This window comes from Aspergillus aculeatus (genome assembly GCF_001890905.1).
Source record: "Aspergillus aculeatus ATCC 16872 unplaced genomic scaffold ASPACscaffold_22, whole genome shotgun sequence".
Taxonomy (NCBI): domain Eukaryota; kingdom Fungi; phylum Ascomycota; class Eurotiomycetes; order Eurotiales; family Aspergillaceae; genus Aspergillus; species Aspergillus aculeatus.
The window spans coordinates 308,433-328,239 of NW_017962997.1; the positions used below are offsets into that span (position 1 = coordinate 308,433).

A 19,807-nucleotide genomic window follows, 5' to 3' on the forward strand; every position below is an offset into this window, starting at 1 on the left:
TAATTAAGCGAGTGGTCGCAAGCTGCATTGTCCTTCTTGTCGGCATACAATGTCCACATCGTTTGTTTCTTGAATCTATACAAGGCTACAAATACATACTCAGTCAATCCCTGTTCCGCTCCACACCCACAACCTCTCGATTAATCAACCTTGATAACCACCTTGCCGAAATGCTTCTGATCCCACAGATACTGATACGCCTCACGCGCATCATTGAACCCAAAGACCCGCTCATCAACCACCGGCCTGATATCGTTCGCCTCAATCGCCTGAATCATATCCAGCATCTGCTCCTTGCTCCCGATCTGGATTCCCCTGACAATCGCCGCACCCGTCAAAGTATCCAAAATCTGCGGGGGCTTCTCATCCTTGGCCGCGCTAGTGCCGCCAATATACCCGATGACACTAATCACCCCCTCCAGCTTGACGCACTTCAGACTCTGGCGGACGGTATTCAAGCCGCCGACCTCAACCACATGATCGACGCCGTGGCGCGTCAGCTTCCGCGCCGTCTCGCCCCAGTTCGCATCCTCGCGGTAGTTTATCACATGGTCCGCGCCCAACTCCTTGAGTCGCTGCGCCTTCGCGCTCGAAGACGTGGTGGCGATGACCGTCGCACCAGCCGCTTTAGCGAACTACGCAGCAGATCAGCATCATCTTGACATGACCCATACGCCACCCACCCATTATCTCCAAGAAAAAAGTAAAAGGGGGAGGTAAACATACCTGCAACGCAAAAGCAGAAACCCCACCCGTCCCCTGGACGAGCACCGTCTGCCCCGGCCGGAGCGGCTTGACCCCGTACAGGGCATTCCACGCCGTCAACGCTGCGCATGGGAGGGTCGCACTCTCCACCGGACTCAGATTCCTCGGCGCATGCACGAGACTCCCCTCGTGGAAGACACGGTACTGCTGCAAACACCCATCTAAGAACCCCCCGAGCCCAGTCTTTTGGGCTTCCGCGGTGAGATCACCGAAGAGATGGGCAGCGAAGAAGAGCGAGGTGATGCGGTCGCCTGCTTGAAAGGCGGTGACTTTGCTGCCGGTCTGGACGACGGTTCCCGCCCCGTCGGAGCAGGGGATTAGGTCGGGTTTGCTGGGGAAGGGGTACATGTTCTTCGATTTGTTAGATTGTCTCTTGGGCTGAGGGAAAGAGGAGGGGCAGACCATGGGAATACTGGCGTCACGGTAGTTGAGCGAGACCGCCTCGATCTTGACGAGGACGTCGTACTCGCCGACTTCGGGGATCGGGGAGGTGGTGCGCTCCAGGCTGTCGAAGGTGTTGCCGAAGTGGCGGAGGATCCATTGTTTGTTGGTTTGGGGGGGCATTTTTGTGGTTGTTTTACTGAAATGATGTAGTAGTTGGGAGGATTAAAGAGATGGGTGGTTTTGTCAGGATTGAAAAGATGATGGAGAGGTCTTCAAAGAGTAAAATATACTCTCCGGATCTGGGATGCCGAGATCTGCTCGCCCAGATTATGAAATCATGGAGATTCATGCAGGGCGGCAGGGCTGACAAATTTGCGCCAATGAGGCGAGGGCTGGGCATAGGGTGTGGGGAGCCGGATCCTGGGCTGGGATACCGAACTCTGGATGATGGGATACTCCGTAACTAGATCAGACTCCGGTTGTTGGTCTGGCGGAGATGCAGGTCATTGCTTGATTTTGGATGTGTCAACCTGATGGGATGGTTGAGTGGGACGGTGAGGTTCGCTTCCTGGCGTCAGAAAGTCAGTTGTTGCCACTATACATCTTTTCGGATGCTGTGGTAAGTCACCGGAAGACACTAGCTACTCGGGCCAGCAGCCGGGTAAATAAGTAACTACAACTCTCTACAACCGAAATTTCCAATGATACACTTAGAGTGGAGTTTCAAGTATTTACAGTGAAGCATGAGAGATCGACATCTCAAAGTAGTGGTTGAGAGACGGACGTGGATTGCCGGAGAGGAAGCATTCAACGTGAAAGGCAGTCACGTGGTATGCTTCAGAGTTACCAACACGTGATGCATCAAGCCCTGAGCTTCGCAGGGAGGCAGAAATAACAAGGTCGTGTGTGAAGATATGTGTGTTGGACTTTGGATATTTGCATATTCGAGAGCACTTGTGTCACATATGAGATTCTGTGTTGTAAAAAACACAAACATAACATGATAGCACAGGAGGATAGAACCGCGTAGCAGCTACGCAATAAATCTTCCACCCAACAGCTTAGGTAGGACGTTTTGAAAAATATCAGGGCAAACCGCCAACCACTATTTGTACGTAGGTCTTCGAGGTGGCAAGCGACAGCGTAAGGATGAGGATTGCTGTCTCCTAGAGGGTAAATAGTTTATACTAATCTACATAGCTGTAAACCATCAAGTACAAATACGCATGAGAACAGAAATAGAGACGCGAGCAGTTCACCGCTACATATCTGTTCACCTGTTGCATATACCGCGGGGCAATATTTACAACATGGAATATGAATGCTCTCAGCCACTACCTTCACATCGCTCAATCCGACGAATAATCTCCTCTACATCCTCCCAAATCCTTCGCCGGTTCCGCAACCCCTTCAACCGAGCCCACTGACTCTTGACCCGAGTAAAAACCCGATGCCAATCGGTGCTCGCCCTTTCCAGCCTCACCTGCTCCGGCACCACAACAGGCAACAGAACCAGTGCGTCCACCAGATCATCCTGATTTGTCGGCTTGGCACCAAAAACCTTGGCGTAGTGATTCTGCGTGTCAATAACAAACTTGACCTCGTTCGCATTGACCGTCGTCCACCACGAGGGCGTGTGCTCGGCCTCCGAGTCGTCCCAGGCCTCCCACAGCCAGGGCATCTCGTCTCGGACGAGTCGGTACCAGACACCGTTGGGGAGGTGCGTAAACGCTCGCGACGCCGCGCGGAGGCGCGTGATGTCTGCTGCGTCGAGAAAGCTGATGATGTGGAGACGGAGGTCTAGCGGGAGGGAGCTCAGGCGGTCAACTGCCCCGGTATCTGAGAAAGCCCGCTCCTTGACGGACTCGGTAGTATTCATCTCTTTCTCCTGGGCCGTCGCCTCTGCGAGCAACGCCGGTAAGCCAGGCACGTAAAGCGGGTTCGCAGCCAGATACTCTCTGCCGGGTTTATGATCCCACCATTGCTCCCGCGACTCAAGGACATCACCCGCCCGCGGAAACCCATTGAACTGTTTGTAGCTGCACTCTGAATTGCGCCATTTGATGAGTCCGTCGACGTTGACCTTGTTGATGTGCCATTTCGATTGGCGGGAGAAGATGTCGAAGCACCACGGGTGGAATGGCATGGCAAGGTCGTGGGGGCCCATCGGCTGTTGGAGATAGGTCAGCGATACCTGCCCTCTAGGGCAATCAACCCCAGATTTATGGTGCACGAATCACTTACAACGAAACTAATTTTATCTGCGATCACAGTTTCCACCCCACCCCGCGCGGGCCAGACATCCGGATACCCGCAATCGCGTGATCGCATCCCGTCACACACGCCGGAGAGGAACCACTCCGCATCCGGCTCCCAGTCCTCGTGCAATCCGTCGGGCTTCCACACTCTCTTTGCCTGCGATTTATGCACGAGGAACTGGGCCGTCCGGCAGCCGCGCATTTCGGCAACAGAAATCGCCGAGCCTGGGTAGGCGTTGGGTTGGCCGCAGGTGCGGGCGGGGATGTGTTCGAGGTCTTCGGCGTTGTAGCCTTCCGGAATTTCAGAGGACGTGATTGGAATCAGGATGTCTTTTTTTGTTCCGGATGTTGAGGAACAGGCTAGGACTTCAATGGGTTCGCCGGTGTAGTGTTTTGGGTTGAGTGTGCGGAGTGTGCTGGAGAGGAAGTCGTGGTACAACTCTTCTTCTTCGTCTTCTTCTTCTTCTTCTTCTTCTTCTTCTTCTTCTTCTTCTTCTTCTTCTTCTTCTTCTTCTTCTTCTTCTTCTTCTTCTTCTTCTTCTTCATCCTTCGTAGTGAATGTCTCGCCTTGTTGAAGATCGTCATCGTCTTGGTCTTCGGAGGCACTCATGGCATTATCCGATTCATAATCGGAGTCATATTCGTACGGCTCGTCAGCTCCGTCGTCGCACTCCTCAGGCTGATAGTCGGGATCAACCTCTAGATCGTCATCATTTTCTCCGGGGTATGGGTATTTGAGAGCGAAAACGCAACCCTTCTTAGCACACTTGGCGAGATCTAGATCCTCAATCTCCATGGAAAGGCTATCGTCGCTGCCAAAGGAGGCAACGTGGGGCTCTCCGACATCGCGAGCCCGACCGATGTTAAAGCTGACACCGCAAAGATGGCAGTAGGCCTGGCAATTATTGTTAATGGGCTTTTAATCTTGACGAGAAGAAATGCGCCCCGTACCTCGGAGTATCCTGTAGCAGGTCGTTAGCTATTAGATCAATTCCCTGTCTGCAGGTTGGACTTGTGGTAACATACCCATTATGCTTATGCTTAGCTGATAATAAAATTGGCTGAAGATATGTCCCACGGACTTGATGTGCAGCACAGAAGAATGTGTTGTGTGTTGTGGATGGAGTGGTATTTGAGTTGGATGCTAGAAACCGGGTCCTAGGCCAGGCTCCCGTGTGGCTGGAGTTAGGCTGCACTCCGCCCCCACAAACGCCAGGGGCGGCGTGGCTGTGCAGGCGTCCCGCCAATGGCGGTGGTAAGTCGACACGTGACCAAGGCAGTGGTCGGACTGGCGGAGTGCAAACCTGAAGGATTTTGCATCAACCTCACGTCCTATTTCTGCGCAAGCTTCCTATGCTGGAGGCAATATGTGTCTGTTATTATCTACCATCTGAGTATTCGAAGTTACTGTCCGGTAGTTGAATCCACAGGTTGAGAGTTCGGTGGCCCATCCACTCAATGCCGTTCCTAATATATTGTAGATGTATACTATCTAATCGCTTCATGTTGTCTAGAGAGGAGAATCTGCTGAAATCTTACTGCTGTGTGAGTGCTTGTAAAGAAGGATTTTAAAATCTCGTTCATGAGCTATTCTGTGCATATTCCAGTTTGGAAGTAATCAGCCTAGTACTGTACACATCAAGCACCTTAGTTCCAATACTCTTCCCCCGCAACTAGCCACTAGAACCTCTTGACTATATGAACATGCTCCCAGAAACAGCCGGTCATAGGTAGACATATCCTCTGTTGCAAACCAGAGACAAAAGCCAAATCGGTTTCCAAGCTCCAGTGAAACGCTTCAATTGCCTCACGCACGTAACCTTTCTCAGCCCTCGACCGCATGGGCAAACTGAATCTCGAATTCCACCGAGAATTCGCGCAAGGCCGATTCGCGAAACTTCTCCTCCGGAAAACTGTACTTCACAATCTGTCCGAGCAGCTCCCTTGCACTCTCATAGGCAGTTCCCCCATGCGCAGCAGAGCCCTCGGTGATACGTCATCCGCCCGGTCTGGTACACGACGCGCGGGGGAAGTCGTCCAGAACCTCCAACCCCCAGTTCGGGCTGTCGGTGACCCGTTTCGAGCCGTTGGTGACGACTCCACGCAGCGCAGCGGGGGCGTCGACGACAACATACAGGTTCCGGCACCACAGCTGGACCCCCCCGTTGAATAGTCTCGGGAGCGGAGCAAGTCGAGAATCCATGAGCATCTGCTGAGGTAGCGCCACGCGTCGGATGGCATTCTCGTGGTTGGGGAATCGACCAGGCCCGTCGAGCGATAGGACGTAGAACATGTTCCACACCTCCGACAGGAAGTCCTTCCACAGAACACGATGTCGCAGCGGGGATTGAAGCGGTGTATTGCAATCGTGTTGTGGTTTTCGGTGTAGGTGTCGTTGTTCACGTCCAGTTCGAGACTCGGAGACTGGCGTTGGATCCACTCTTGGGCTACCTTGTGGGCTTCTTTGTTCACTTTGAGGAGCGGGATCTTGACCGAGAAAAAGCCCATCTCGATTGGGCGGATGAGGTCAGGTACCCAGTCATCGTAGTAGTCGTACTTGTCGTCCAGCCTGTGAATCTGCAGTTTGACTGTCCTCCAGAAGAATAGAGGGTTGTTGATCGGGCCGGGGAGAGCAGCGTTCCAGATCATGAGCCGGATCTCCGCAGGAAGACGTGAGAAGGAAGGAAATTCTGAGGTCGCCATAGTTGTTGAACAGTTTGACAGCGGTGTTGGAATGGCTTTTGTGGCAAGGGGTGGAGGATAGCTGCGAAAGAGAATCGAAGGACGGCAACCGATCAGAAAGTGATAGTAGACGATGGAGGCTACGAAGAAAGAGATTGGTTGATATGGGACAAGGTTATTTGATTGGAAGAGAATGGCTGTTTTAACAGAGGATGACGGGGTTGGAAGAAGGTGGTCGAGTTTGAGGAGGATAGGTGCGGTTGCCTACAGGCAGCGAAGGTATGGAATTGGCAATGAACTCCATCCGGTCAGGGGCTGCTTCGAGTGAATGCCTTCATCACCTCCTTGAAGTGATTGAAGATCACGTGTCCCGATGCTTTGAGTGAACAACTAAGAAACCTGGCTTCTCTGAACTGGAGATTTAGCCTCATATAAATCCTCCCCTGGCTGAAATCCAACCATCCCGCTCGCTCGGTCAGGAACCCTGTTTTCGAGAAAGGATAATTAGTTCAACCTCTAGAAGCCTGCTCCAGGCAGCCATTCGATTCGTACGGCATAGGTATCTTGGTCTTCCGCTGCGGGGCCTAAAAGTCGGTCCATTCAAGGTAGAGAGGACCCTTGTAGTAAATATGCGTTGAACAGTGTATGAATACGCTAAAATGGGAGCTTTGGTTGCCACATCAGAGCAAGAAGTTGAAGCTACTCGTAAACTGTTAGATTGTGCTTCTTGGTTGCTAACAGCTTAGTGCTATCGATCACCGAGCCCCATGTTGCAGCATAACATTATTAGTCTGTAATTGTAATACGTTTTCATCTGTCTTCCTGCAATATTCTTGCTCCAGAATATAACTGCTAGAATGCATGAATTGAGTTAGCTTGTATCCAAATCGATGACCATGCATAGAAGAAGATATCCAGCTGTAACGGAGAAAAAGAGCCTGCACAACGCCCCGAGCAAAAACCTCTCATCTGGATTTAAGCATAGGGTGCACCATCACTTCCTCACCACACGGGCGAAGCGAACATCTAAGCCGTTGGCGCAATTCCGACAGAACCGCTTCACGGTGTGCCTTGACGAAAATTGGCAGCGTGCAATCTGCTTGAGTAGTCGCTTCGCACACTCGTAGGCAAGTGTTTCTAGTAACGAAGAAGAGGGAGCGGATGAAGAAGAAGAAGAAGAAGAAGAAGAAGAAGAAGAAGAAGACGAATTTACAATCACCATCCATCCGTCATCCTGACACCACTCAGCTCGGGGCAAATATTCCACAATCTCCACCTCCCATCTCTGCTGGAAAGTAGGGCCTGGGACTGTCTGACGAAGCTCGGCAGGCGCATCGACAACAATATACAGCATGCAACACCATGTTTGGATACTGCGGAATATCTCTGACATCCAGTCAGGGTGATCCCTGAACATTTCTCCTGGGAGCGCCACCTGCTTTATGAAGTTCCCGTGTTCGATGTATCGAAAAAACCCATGCTTAGACAGAGCAGAGTACATCTCGCGGACCTCCGTCATGAAACTTTCAAATTGTCCATCGGGACAGAAAACGATGTCGCAGGAGGGACAGAACGGTCGGCGAATGACGGTAGTACTGGGGTCGCGGTTTGGGTCGAGGCGAAGATACTGTCGCTTAAAACGACCTTCCGAGCCTCTTGGTTGACTTGAAGTAGTGGAGCCTCCACCACATGATAACCCATATCCCGTGGATGGATAAAGGTATAGCTGTGCAATATGATTCTGATGTCTTCAATAACATTTCCCAAATCGACAGTTCGCCGCCAATCAGTTTTCCCCAACAAGTAAAGAGGGTGGATGACCGGATCAGGGAGAGCAGCATCCCATATCATAAGACGGATCTCGGTGAAATCTTAGTGAATCCTTTTTCCAAGATCGTGCTGCCTTCCCAAGCCTGGCAAATCATATATTTCAGGCAGGTATGTACAGTGCAATTCTATTGCTTCACATTACTTAGACAAACAGATCCAAAACTTAGTGCCCAGATCAACCAGTTTTGATCTTGCATAACGTGTCCCTCTTTTTGCCTTGACAACCCACTTCAGCATACATTGCTGTGAAAACAAGAGTAAGAACAAGCATAAGGTAAGGATCACTAGTTCCTGCATTGACATAGGTCGTTTGTTGATGTCTTGTGCTGGGTCTGCTTACCAGACATTAGATATCCAGAGACACTCGGTATTATTAAAGAGAATGCTTAGAATGTTGCAAAGTCCTACTCTCAACTCTAAGGCTTCAAACACCTAAACAAATAAGAATTATCGTTCCTCTTCATCCTCATCTATCACATATCACCCCACCACACTGCTGCTAACAGCAACACTAAGGAAGCGCTGCGAAGAACGTCAGGATGATTGGTCAACTGCCATGATCATGTGGCCCTGGATATTATCGCTTTTATTGTTCTTTGCCGTTGACAGAACCATGGTATAGAGGTACTGAAGCATTTTTTATAAGCATTAGATTGATGCTCAGTTTTGCGGGCGACTGTTCTCTTGCGTCACTAAGCGGATGAATCGCCTCCGCAGGTAAGTGGCGGCCTCAGGCCACAACACCGGAGATCTACACTGCGGTCGGAGATTTGCTGAAAGTCCGCGGACTTTCAACACCAACCCTAACGTTGCTGGCCCCCATCGTCTTGCTCCGGATCTTGCCAAACCTCCGTTTATGAGTGAGAAAATATGACAAATACTCACAGAATTCAGGATTGAACATGAGTTATAAGGGCACATTCAGACTGACTCTTCCACTCTCATACCTTTCTATCTTGTCCTACCAAAAACCGGAGTCAGGCCTGCCCTCAAGGAGCTCTTTCTGTCACATAAGCTGCGGTCATTGAAAAGGATTCATTTGATCATGTCTTCTACCAGCGAGTCTACAGCGCTTGACAACCAACCACTTCGCAAAGAGAAAGTCGACGGGGGGGATGATCCAATGTCAGGGCCTGGCGGTGTTGGCGAGCCAGATGCTGGAGGCCCTCCATCCGCCTTTTCATCCACCTTCCAAGAAGTCCTTTTCATCCTTGTCATCGGTCTATCACAGCTCTTCTCTGTTGGCGGTCTTGGCAATACAGCTTTTTCGGTGCAACAAATTGCCCACTCGTTGAACGCCGCAGGCAATGGTCAGATGTCCTGGTTCCTGGCCGCGTATTCTCTGTGCGGCGGCGTCTTCGTTCTGGTGACCGGCCGACTGGGCGATCACTTCGGCCATAAGTATGTCTTCCTCTTCGGATGGATGTGGATGGCCTTATGGTCCCTCGTGAGTGGCTTTGCCAAAGATGTGATCCTCTTCGACATTGCTCGCGGGATGACGGGGATCGGCAACGGGGCACTGGTCCCCAACTCCTTCGCCCTCCTCGCACGTGCCTTTCCCCCGCTGTCAGTCAAGAAAAACATCGCCTTTGCTTTCCTTGGATTCTGCGCACCATCGGGTTACATATTCGGAGGCCTCATCGGCGCTGCCTTCGCCGAGAAAGTCACCTGGCGATGGGGGTATTGGTTTTGGGCCATTGGCTGCCTCGTCCTGGGCGCAGTGACTTATCTCATCGTCCCCCACCGCGTGGGTTCGCCGATCCCCGGTCTCAGCCTCAAGCGCTTTGACTACCTCGGATCCATCCTCGGCGTCTCGGGTCTTATCCTCTTCTCCTTCGCCTGGAACCAAGCCTCCGTGGTAGGCTGGCAAGAACCTTACGTCTACGCGCTTCTCATCGTCGGAATTCTCCTGATCGGCGCATTCGCCATCTCTCAGTCCCACGTCCCGGCCCCCGTCCTTCCCAACACCCTCTGGACCCGCAAGGGCTTCTCCCCCGTCGTGACAGCGATGTCATTCGGCTGGATGTCCTTCGGCATCTTCCTCTACTACACGACGATCTACATCCTCACCATCCACAAAGCGCAGCCACTCACAGCAGTCGCACAGATGGTTCCGCTCGTGATCGGGGGCCTGTTCGCGACCGCCTCCGTCGGGCTCTTTATCACCAAAGTCCCCGCGCAGTACATCTTCGGCGTCTCCATGTTTTCCTTTCTGGTCGGCAACCTGCTGATGAGTTTTGTGTCGTACTCCCCCATCTACTGGGCCTTCATCTTCCCCGCGTGTTTGCTGGTGGTCGGCGGACCGGACCTCTCCTTCGCGTCGTCGGGAATCCTCATCTCCAATGCGGTCCTGCCGGAGGAGCAAGGCGTCGCCGGCTCGTTTATTTCGACAGTTGTGCAGTACTCTATTTCTATCGGTCTGGGCATTGCTGCGACCGTCGAGGCGCATGTCAATCACGGGGGAGCGGATGTGATCCGCGGGTATCGCGGGGCGCTCTGGCTCGGGATCGGGTTCGCAGCGGTCGGCTTCTTGATTGTGGTTCTGTTCGTTCGGGATAGCCGGTTTGATGAAAAGGGGAAGAATGTAAAGGCTGATGCGAGCAGCACGGATAGCGCTGAGATGCCAATCGCCGAGGTGGATGTCTGAGGCTCTTGTCTGGTAGTTGAAAATTGTCGGGGAATTGAGCCTAGGGTTATGTATAGCTAGATTGATAGAGGATAGGAGTTTGTGCTTAAAGTTCCAGCACAAATAATGGATTCATTGACTTGACTGTAACAGCGAATGAGACACAGCAAGGTACGCGAAACGAGTAGCTGTGGTCAGTCGGTCTGTGTCTTTTCCTTTAGCTTTTCTAGGGTAGGGAGCAACTTGGACTATGTAACTGATTTCAATTGTAAGTCCACGGTGCCTGCGGGTAGATTCAGCAGCCGCTGAATCCCTTTTCCCCCGAGGGCAAGGCACTATTCAATACCGGTCAGAAATCAGGGAATATCGCGAATAGAAAGATACCCCGTGCTCTCTCACCATACACAGCCACGTACTTCCTATTTAAATGTTCTTCTCGCTGAATTTGTGCGTGTACTGTTTTAACTCCGGCGGCTGATCAAATAGTGCAGAAAATATATCGTTCGGTTTGTCAGCGGGGAAACGGGAAAGCCAATGTAGTTTGTCTTCAAACGTGGGCAGTCTGAGCAAAATAGCAAGGTGAACGCTGATATACTCTTGAGAACTTCATCCATCGTAGCAATTGGTGAACATCTTTCCTGGTTGACTTGTGATGTCGCCGTCTGTCTTCCGGGTTATATTAGTTAAGTCCGAGCGGGTGATCCGTGGCTTGGCAGATTATTCCTAGACGGGTACGGAAGACCATTGCGGTCACAAGGGGTAAGAAATCTGGTAACTGGGATCGGCTGATCACCTGACCTACTGGTCCGCTGCATAAAAGCCCCGCGTCGTCAACTGGCCAGCCGAGCTCGGTCACGGCTAACCATTCAGGGAGGTAATCCCACGTCAGCTGGCAGGTGCAGGTGGCTGCAGCATTCCAGGAAACAAACCCCTCTTCCTGCGCTTGGATCTCTGATCTAACCATCACAGAGAGGCGAGCAGAATGGTGGATGACGACCGCAGCAAAGCTACCCCAGGCTCGCACTCGGGGGTACGCAAGTTTACGCTGTCGTGTTCCCGCTGTAGGGCCGCGAAGCTAAAATGCGACCGCAAAGAACCCTGTGTCAGTGCCCCACATCATCCACGCGCAAGTGATCGACTTGCTGTTGATGCTGAAGGCTTACAGTCCTCTTACAGGTGGAATGTGTCAAGCGTAATATTGGCCATCTATGTACCAAAGATGAGCGACACCCGAGAGCCAAACGGTCCAAAACCGTGCACAGAGGAAAGACAGCGTCCAAGCAGTGAGTTCACATCATCATCAATTTTCTTGTCACTGAGCTGATTTCGAACCTTCAGCAATTTGCCATTGAAGGGAAATGGTGAAGCGGAAGCAGAGGAGACAGCTCAGCTCTTGGAGCATTTCGTCGAGGGAATCCCTCGTTCGAGTTCTATGGCGGCAACACCGATTTCGATCGCCCCAGATTTTCCGAATCGGTACTGGTCCGGTACAGACCCTGACCGACACGGCGAGAAGCTCGCTTTGATCCGAGAGATCGTCGATGTACTGCCGGAGTGTGAGGTGATTAATGTGCTTTTTGAAGTATTCGTCACTCGCTGCCAGGGCCCTTCGGGGAATGTGGTGCATACTCCGACATTCATGGCGCAAGCTGCACAGTTCGGCAGCTGCTTGAATCTCGCTTCAGCAAACGAACGGGCTTCCGCGATAGCCAATGCAGTCACTATGGAGACGCTGGGCTGTTACCTCTTGGCGGTAGGTGTAGTCCCTTGACACAGAATGCTCATGCTCACATCATTGTTCGGTTTGCAGCTCGTGCTCGGTCTCGCTTTTCATCCTACACCCTCGATATTGGGGTGGGGTCCTACACCGTTGGCCTTACGCGTGGAAGAGCTACGATCGTCCGATTTGCGCGCCAAGAAATGGAGGGCTCTGGGATTACGCTGTCTCCAGGATGGGGTGTCTCTCTTTTGTGGCTCAATCGCTGGGTTACAGGCTGCAGTCATGCTTTTACTCGACGGGCAAGAGGGCTCGTTGGCGCTGGACGCGGTTCTGGTCACTGCGATCTCGGGGGCTCGCAGACTCGGGTTGCATCGGCTGGGGGATATCAAGTTGGACGCATGTGCATCAAATTCAGAACTAGTCGAAAACGGCATGACAATATCGGCAGAAGCGCCATATATTCGAATAGAAATAGGTACTCGCATATGGTAAGACGAGTCGAGAAGATAGATTACGAGTCCTTTGCTGACACTGGCGTACAGGTGGGCACTCGTTCAAAGGGACTGGTCCCGCGGACAAGCCCTAGGCTACTACACCATCCAACCATCACAATTCAACACCCGGATGCCTTTGCACATCAATGACGATGATCTCTCTCTACCGACCGCGCAAACAGACATCAATGGACACATCGCAGAGCGACCTCGATCCGAGTTCACGATGATGTCGTACACTCTCCACGCCCTGGAAGTTAGCGGCATTGTCCGCGAATCCATCGAGCTATGTGAATTACCAACACATGAGCCCGACACAACCACCAAATCGACCAGGTTGCGCAAACGTCTCAACAATAAATACGAAAATTACGTTGCTGGCCTGCCGGCGTATTTCCGACTGGGAAGCACGGTCGGACTTACCGCCACCGGGAGTCCGATGGCGGCGATCCCTGTGCAACGCTGGATGCTACATCAACAACTGTGGAGCTTACTGCTTCGACTGCATCGTCCCAACCTCTCATCGCCGATCGGCCGTCCTTTCTGCCAGCTTTTAGCGCAGAATATTATCGGTACCCAGGGTCAGATTCAAGCGCGATGCACGGTCTGTGGCTCGCTGTCGACCAGCGAGATGCAGCTTTTCAACGCGGCTGTGGTGTTGCTACTGGACCTGATCTTCACGTCCAGGTCAGGGGATGATATGAACAGTGCCAGCGCACAACACCTTAGCCGACTGATGACTCGCGACAAAATCCGGGAAGCGATAGAATTGCTACGAGCTGAGAACGTCAAGAAGGGGCCATTGACGCTCCACGCTCCGTACAGAGAGTCAGAGGCCGAAGGGCCCGCTCAACGCTGCGTCGTTGCTCTGGATGCCTTGATGAGACTCGAGGAAGAAGACGATCACGATCAAGACGACAGTGCTGCGGCTAAAAGCCTTTCCGGAGAAAAGCTGGCTGCTGTAAAACTTAGGGTCGCGGGTATCCTAAAAGCCTTGAGCAGAAATGGCCTGGATCCTACTGGGGCATCCGGACAAAAGCACCAGCAAGCCCCATTCGAGACCTTTTCACCATTTAACCCACTATTACCATTTGTCGATGGTGGCGTCGCCGACGTAATTCCGGATCTGGACGTGCTGCCGGTTCTTTCCCACGGTCTCGTCAGCCCAGAAGACCTTTGGCAACGGCAGTTCTTTGACTTTCCCCTACTACCGCTTGATTCTTGCGATCCATTCCCTAAAGATATCCCGTTTGCTACACTAGGAGACGATCTCCCTGGCGTCCTTGATATGGGCGGTTCGGATAATACTTCGCCACTTGCCGACTCTTACAATAGTGAAGGCGTTACTCCTGGTACGCGTATGACGCATGGCTCGTCTTTGTCCTCTACATAATGGATTTACGGTTTGGGGTGAAGCGAATGACTTGACCACAATCCGCTCGAACACCCATGCCTACGTTGCTGTCATGTTGAACCCTATTGGAAGTAACGTAATATGAGGGCCTATAGACTATAGTTAATTCCGCGAGGCTGCGGCTAAGAGATAACTCTGTCGTCTCGTCTAGTCAAGCGTCGTCACAGCTGCCTCGTGCATAAGCCATTCCAGATCTATGGTTCGTAAGCAGTCTTCGCGAAACCGTCGGTCGTTGTGCTTATCAAGTAAGAGCTAGGCAGCAGGAGAATAGTACATACGACCACAGGGTGTGGAAAACAGGGCTTCCCGTCCGCTCAGCCGTACTTAAGCCACACGCCGGGAGGTTAGTAGTTGGGTGGGTGACCACCAGCGAATCCCTTCTGTTGTATGTTTTTTTTTATCTCTATTGAGTTTGTTTTTCCGTGTCGCTTCTTCACTCTGGCTCTCTTCCTCCCAGACACGATCTGCCCCTCTTCTGGAGTGATGCCGCCACATGATCCGATGCAAACCAACACCCTTGTTCATGTATTAGAAAACGTACCTATTTAGCTACACCAGCCGAACCAGCCATCAAGGTCAAGGAACCGCTTACTGGCCGCACATCGGTAAAGCTCTGAACACCCTCGTGCCGGTTGTAAGGTCTGTATTTCCTCTCCTGGGGAAGGACAGACTACGCAGAGGTTGATCGTGCCTACTCTGATAGAGCGCATAAGTCATCCTGCGGAAGAAAGAAGTCGCGCCTTGTCGGATGATGGAAAAATGGACCCCGTTGTCCTGCTGGTATTGAGAACCGGTGCCGCATGCGGAGGGGTAGGCTGCACCGGGGCTGACCGCGGGCTATCATCATCCTCTCATAATCATCATTATCATCCTGATCATCATCGTCATTATCGTCATTCGCCTCCGCGTGTGTTCGAGCCCAGGATCTGGAACAAGGTCTGCGAATTGCACCGTCAAGTCGCCGGCCGCATCGGCAGTACCGGGTTCCGCATGGGACGATCTCGCTGTGGGAGACGGCATCGTTACGCAGTATCTTTCACAACCACTCGGGCTACTACATCAGCGAGGACTGGGTTCTTGGGGGCATGGTAGCCTGGGCCTGGATCGTATCCAGATGTGCAGCGCGATGTTTGTTGACACCGCCGTCTCCGCCAACGTATTGCACAGTAACGGTGTGGTGCTGCATATGACACCGAGACGGCACGGCGTGAGACCAATTGCTGTAGGGCACAGGTATACGCAGCCCTCTTATACTTCCTCGTCCCCATGATGTTCCCCATCTCGCTCTACGTGTGACCCGGCATGTCGCTGGTCAACTTTTGCGCCACGTGTGGGTTGCACTTGCTGCATGCCATCCTGTTCAACGCCATTCATTTGGGCTCAAGAACCAACAGGTTGGATGGGGCTGTATCATATGGGATAGTACTCCATTCCGATACTTACACACAACTCTTTCTGTGCAAGAAATCCGAAGGTGAGGGTGCCGAAACTCGAGTCAGAGACTTTAGTGAATATAATATGGCCATCGAATGGAGGAGAGCTACCAACCATACAGAGCCAAAGCTTTCACTATAGCCCTATTTATTTGTGATTCACTCCCAGCAGTCGATTGCCTTAGCAGCCCCCCATAGCTAGCAGCCGTAATGGGCGGGCTGAGTCCAGCGGGCTCCTTAGGTTAATTGAGCTTGAATTGAATGTGGCGTGAATTGAATGTGACTTGAATTGAATTGAAATTTGATTGGATTGAATGGAATAAATTTCAATGAGCTTATATACCCCCTCCTTTCTCCTCCTTCTTCCTTCTTTCTTCTTCCTCCCAAGCCTTCCACTTCTTCTCCATCCATCTTCCCCTTCCTCACTCTCCGTCAATGAGGCGACATTCTATCGAGACCCTGAATTATTCTACGCGTTGAACCAAGCTTCCGCAAGTCAAGAGCATTCTTCTGGTCGGGAATCATAACCAACTCACAGCCCAGGCCACAATCCGGATTCTCCACGTGGAGATTATTACCGGGACGTGGTAGAGTGCTTTTGGTCCGAAGACAGAATCGCAAAGTGGCACGAAGATGTGCTAGGACGTTACGGCGCTGAGCATTGTGCCAATTGTCTTACCCTCAAAGCATCCGTTCACAGAATCTGGGATACGGCGACCTTTGCCCTCAAGCCACTAGATGTCAATCAAGAAAAAAAACCGCTGTCAGGGTGCAACTATTCCTGTTGGGCAAATATTGATTGACCAAGAATGCGTCCTTCGAGCGCCCTGATATCCCTGACGTATTCCAGGCATTGGGAATCCCAAGTTGGGATGATGCCATGGTAAAATTGAGACAAGTCACCTGTGGCGATACCCTAACCTTCCCCACGGATGTCCCGAAAGACCACCCACTTCCCTCGTTTGCTTTGCTAGAGATGCAATGACTTGCACATCGGGCTCTCGCGCTTAGGGGAGCCGCTGAGTTCGCAATATGGCATTAGTGTGACTCCAATTTCGTTCGTGTTCTGGTTCATACAGTGTGAAAAGGTCAGACGCCTGTTCACCTGAGACTGCCCCAAGGGTCCGCAAGCGGATCCGAGAGCTTTGGCCCGAGAATTCTCCCAGTTCCCCGGTGCACTTATGGCCATCTGCGGTGCGCTGGTGGAAACCAAAACTTAGGTGCGCCCATCGGTATGCGGTTATTTCTTCGTCACTCTCGCCCATAAATTGGAAATGGACCACACTCCTGATTAGACTGCGTTGACCACAAAGGCGGCTGCATGGGCCAAGTGCGCGATCCATCCGACGCTCCGAGCCGCCTCTCTCAGTCCCAACGCAGGGTCGGTGATAGCTTTCTTCAACTCGACCAAGTCCGTTCTCCTAAATATTTGTGCTATGGCCATACAAGAGGAGAACTGCATCAAAGAGACGTTGGATCCTCGCGACATGTCCTTGACGGTGGAGCAAATTATGAACCAAGCGCTAAACCTTTCGGATGAGCTCCACACACGCAATCTATTCAGGCAGGCGCTTTTAGCGTCACTGTCAGTGTCCCGCAGGCCTTGGGAGGTTGAGAGTGGCAGTAAATGATGTGTGCGACAGCATTGATGAGGCGATCACAATGCTAGTGACAGGGGAGCAGGAAAGTGGCGATGAGTCTTGATGCCTTTGTCACAAGAAGCAGATTTGAATGCGGAAAATATTCAACTTTCAGATTGAATCGAGACCAGATATCTCAATCCTGATCCCTGATGTTGAGTTTCACACCCGCGGCTCACTGAGACAGGCGCTATTAGCATGCCTGCGCCCCACAGCCCTGAGGCAGTTAGGATTGACAGTGAACGATCTCTGCAACAACATTGATGGGAGACGAGCAGGAAATTGGTGACGAGTCTTGAGACATTTGTTACGAGAGGCGGGCTCGACTGAAGAAAGTGGTCGCTTACAAAAATAAGATTACTCAATGCGGATGACTCGACCATCTTTTGTTGGTCCTTAACTGCACACTCTACTTTGTACCTTTCTATGCCTCCATGTTTCTACTTTACTAACCACATGCATTATACTGGCCATGGGATGAACGAGTATGTCAAATATCAATACGGTGCTATGGTATATTACCTGTGGCATTGCCAATCTGACAAAATGAACTATCCTAATCATTAGACCCTGTTCAGCCAAATGTGACATCCCCAATTATTCCTCAGAAGTAAAAGTACAAGTACTACATCATTCGGGGTGTTCCGTAGTCGCCCCCCCAGGAAAGGGGGCAACAGCGGGCTAACGAATCAAGGTGTGATGCTAAACCATGATCCCAGGGTATGCTAAGCTGTCAATTCGGGTTCCCGTTGGGTTGCAAATAACGTTCAGGTTGCCTTGTTCATGATACTAAGGTTGCGGTCGAGGAATCAAAATCCTAGAGTGCAGCAGACCTTCGAGACGGAGTGTGATGGAAAATAATATGACAACCTGTACTTCAGAAATCTTAATTTGGAAAAGCATTATAAGCTCACAGATCCCTCGTCCCCCAAAATCAAATCAAGCTTATGCACAAACAAAACATAGTCACGTAAGTCAGGACAGCTACGGAAGACCATTGCGGCCACTCGGCAAATGGAATTTTGCTCAGCAAGTCTTCTTACCGCAGAGGTCACCGCCTACTAAAAAGATAACCATCTTTTCGAAAAGCATATAAGCCCTCTTATAATATTAAATATATTTATAGTTCTATATATAAGCCTGCGTGCAAGCCTGTAAAACTGTCTGCTTATAATTAAATAATTATACTAGTCCGATTAAAAAGAATTTTAATAATTATAAATTCTAATTAGGTCAGCCGGTTCTATATAAATCCGATTCGGTATTTTTTTAGCAGTATATAACCTAATAGTCTAGTTAAAATCTTATATTTAAAAGATAAGATAAAGAAATAGTTAAAAGCCTATCCGACGGATTCGGACCCGATATAAATTATTGAAAATCTTTAATTTATATAAAAATATTTTAATTTTGTATACTATAAACTTTGAATAACTGTAATAGAAATTAAATTTAATAAATAATTACCTGCAGTTCGATCCTTTTCCTCTCTATGTAATATTTATTCTGCCGGTAGTTTTCTATTTGCCGAGTGGCCGCAATAGTCTTCCGTAGACAGCTGCCATACGCAGTAATCAGCCCCCCCCCCCCCCCCCAACACCCCCCACTGTCACCCACTATCGGCCCCAACAACCCTAGCCTACCCCCTACCCTTTCCCCCTCTCTGGATCAGCTGAACCCAACCCCTAAGCATCTCCTACCCACCGCGCCATACCCCCCTTAGCCCACGCGCCCACGAAAAACAATCCCACTTCACCCCCCGCCAAAACCCCAATAACCACCGCACAAACCCCCAACGCCCCATTATACCCACCCTCTCCACACACGCACTCGCCCAAAAACTGACCGCACACCCAATAGACCACCGCTCAGCACACAGCGTCATCATCGCCACATGGCCCCTGCTCGGATAACAATCCATACTATACACGAACCCGGTGAGGACAATACTCACAAACCCATTAACAACGCCTTCATCCCCACGTCAACCCCAGCCTAGCTCCACCCTTTCGGAAACGCGCGCCCGCTGCGGGTGACGGTCGATCCCCCTCGGGGGCGAGGCCTCGCCCAAAGCGGAACTATGCCTTCTGGGATCTGTTGATGCAGGAGTTTGACGGTACGTCAGATACGATTACCTGAAGCCGGGAGGTCGGGATCTGGCGTAGAGGTTGATAGGCAAGTAGGAAAGAATCAGCGGGAGGACAGTTATCGCGAAGTATCCCCTCAATATGGACACCTACTGAGAGGACAAGCGCCCGCGGCTGCAGGACATCGAGGTGCCCATGTATATTCTGGCCAGCTACTCGACACGGGCCTGCATACAGAGGGGCTGATCTGGGCGTGCAAGTATGCCTGTGCGAAAAGGAAGTGGTGAGTTGACGGAGGATACTGTTTGTTGCTGGAAAGGCCGAAAGCCCCAATTCTGCCTGCAGGCTCCGTCTCCATCCCACGCAGGAATGGTTCGACACCATCTACCAGCCCTTCGCCAACGACGACCTTCGACCCTTCCTCGACCACTTTCTCCTCGGCAAAGATAACGGCTGGCATGAACCCCCCCCCCC

The 19,807-nt window shown here is 51.4% G+C and overlaps 5 protein-coding genes across 5 annotated transcripts; 2 read left to right on the forward strand and 3 right to left on the reverse strand.

The window, feature by feature from the left end:
• Window positions 1-140: 140 nt before the first annotated feature.
• On the reverse strand, window positions 141-1,386 carry ASPACDRAFT_1876928 (zinc-dependent alcohol dehydrogenase family protein; the record flags this gene model as incomplete). Its single annotated transcript, XM_020198089.1, has 3 exons — window positions 1,168-1,386; window positions 727-1,116; window positions 141-635 (listed from the first exon to the last, which is right to left on the reverse strand). The coding sequence occupies exons 1-3, from the start codon at window positions 1,327-1,329 to the stop codon at window positions 141-143; spliced, it is 1,047 nt and encodes a 348-aa protein (XP_020051446.1). The 5' UTR covers window positions 1,330-1,386.
• A 992-nt stretch (window positions 1,387-2,378) lies between these two features.
• Window positions 2,379-4,501, reverse strand: ASPACDRAFT_1908432 (F-box protein). The gene is made up of 5 exons (XM_020198855.1): window positions 4,434-4,501; window positions 4,359-4,369; window positions 3,900-4,302; window positions 3,394-3,860; window positions 2,379-3,319 (listed from the first exon to the last, which is right to left on the reverse strand). Exons 1-5 carry the CDS (start codon window positions 4,435-4,437, stop codon window positions 2,477-2,479), a joined length of 1,728 nt encoding a protein of 575 aa, XP_020051447.1. The 5' UTR covers window positions 4,438-4,501; the 3' UTR covers window positions 2,379-2,476.
• Window positions 4,502-5,403: 902 nt separating this feature from the next.
• Window positions 5,404-6,110, reverse strand: ASPACDRAFT_64710 (2EXR domain-containing protein; the record flags this gene model as incomplete). Its single annotated transcript, XM_020204025.1, has 2 exons — window positions 5,404-5,724; window positions 5,859-6,110. The coding sequence occupies 2 exons, from the start codon at window positions 6,108-6,110 to the stop codon at window positions 5,404-5,406; spliced, it is 573 nt and encodes a 190-aa protein (XP_020051448.1).
• A 2,854-nt stretch (window positions 6,111-8,964) lies between these two features.
• On the forward strand, window positions 8,965-10,566 carry ASPACDRAFT_55431 (uncharacterized protein; the record flags this gene model as incomplete). Its single annotated transcript, XM_020202995.1, has 1 exon — window positions 8,965-10,566. One exon carries the CDS (start codon window positions 8,965-8,967, stop codon window positions 10,564-10,566), a length of 1,602 nt encoding a protein of 533 aa, XP_020051449.1.
• Window positions 10,567-11,413: 847 nt separating this feature from the next.
• ASPACDRAFT_1908433 (putative C6 transcription factor) lies at window positions 11,414-14,568 on the forward strand. The gene is made up of 5 exons (XM_020198856.1): window positions 11,414-11,647; window positions 11,722-11,828; window positions 11,884-12,298; window positions 12,356-12,753; window positions 12,808-14,568. Exons 1-5 carry the CDS (start codon window positions 11,528-11,530, stop codon window positions 14,150-14,152), a joined length of 2,385 nt encoding a protein of 794 aa, XP_020051450.1. The 5' UTR covers window positions 11,414-11,527; the 3' UTR covers window positions 14,153-14,568.
• The last annotated feature ends 5,239 nt before the right edge of the window (window positions 14,569-19,807 follow it).

What these genes read in the sequence shown, in the direction of transcription:
- ASPACDRAFT_1908433 (XM_020198856.1), top strand. Translation starts at nt 11,528, where the DNA reads ATGGTGGATGACGACCGCAGCAAAGCTACCCCAGGCTCGCACTCGGGG. An exon ending in TGGGCTGTTACCTCTTGGCG is followed by an intron (nt 12,299 to 12,355) that starts GTAGGTGTAGTC and finishes TTCGGTTTGCAG; the next exon opens with CTCGTGCTCGGTCTCGCTTT. An exon ending in GAAATAGGTACTCGCATATG is followed by an intron (nt 12,754 to 12,807) that starts GTAAGACGAGTC and finishes ACTGGCGTACAG; the next exon opens with GTGGGCACTCGTTCAAAGGG.
- ASPACDRAFT_1908432 (XM_020198855.1), bottom strand. An exon ending in AGAAGAAGAAGAAGAAGAAG is followed by an intron (nt 3,861 to 3,899) that starts AAGAAGAAGAAG and finishes AAGAAGAAGAAG; the next exon opens with ACGAAGAAGAAGAGTTGTAC. An exon ending in CAGATAAAATTAGTTTCGTT is followed by an intron (nt 3,320 to 3,393) that starts GTAAGTGATTCG and finishes TATCTCCAACAG; the next exon opens with CCGATGGGCCCCCACGACCT.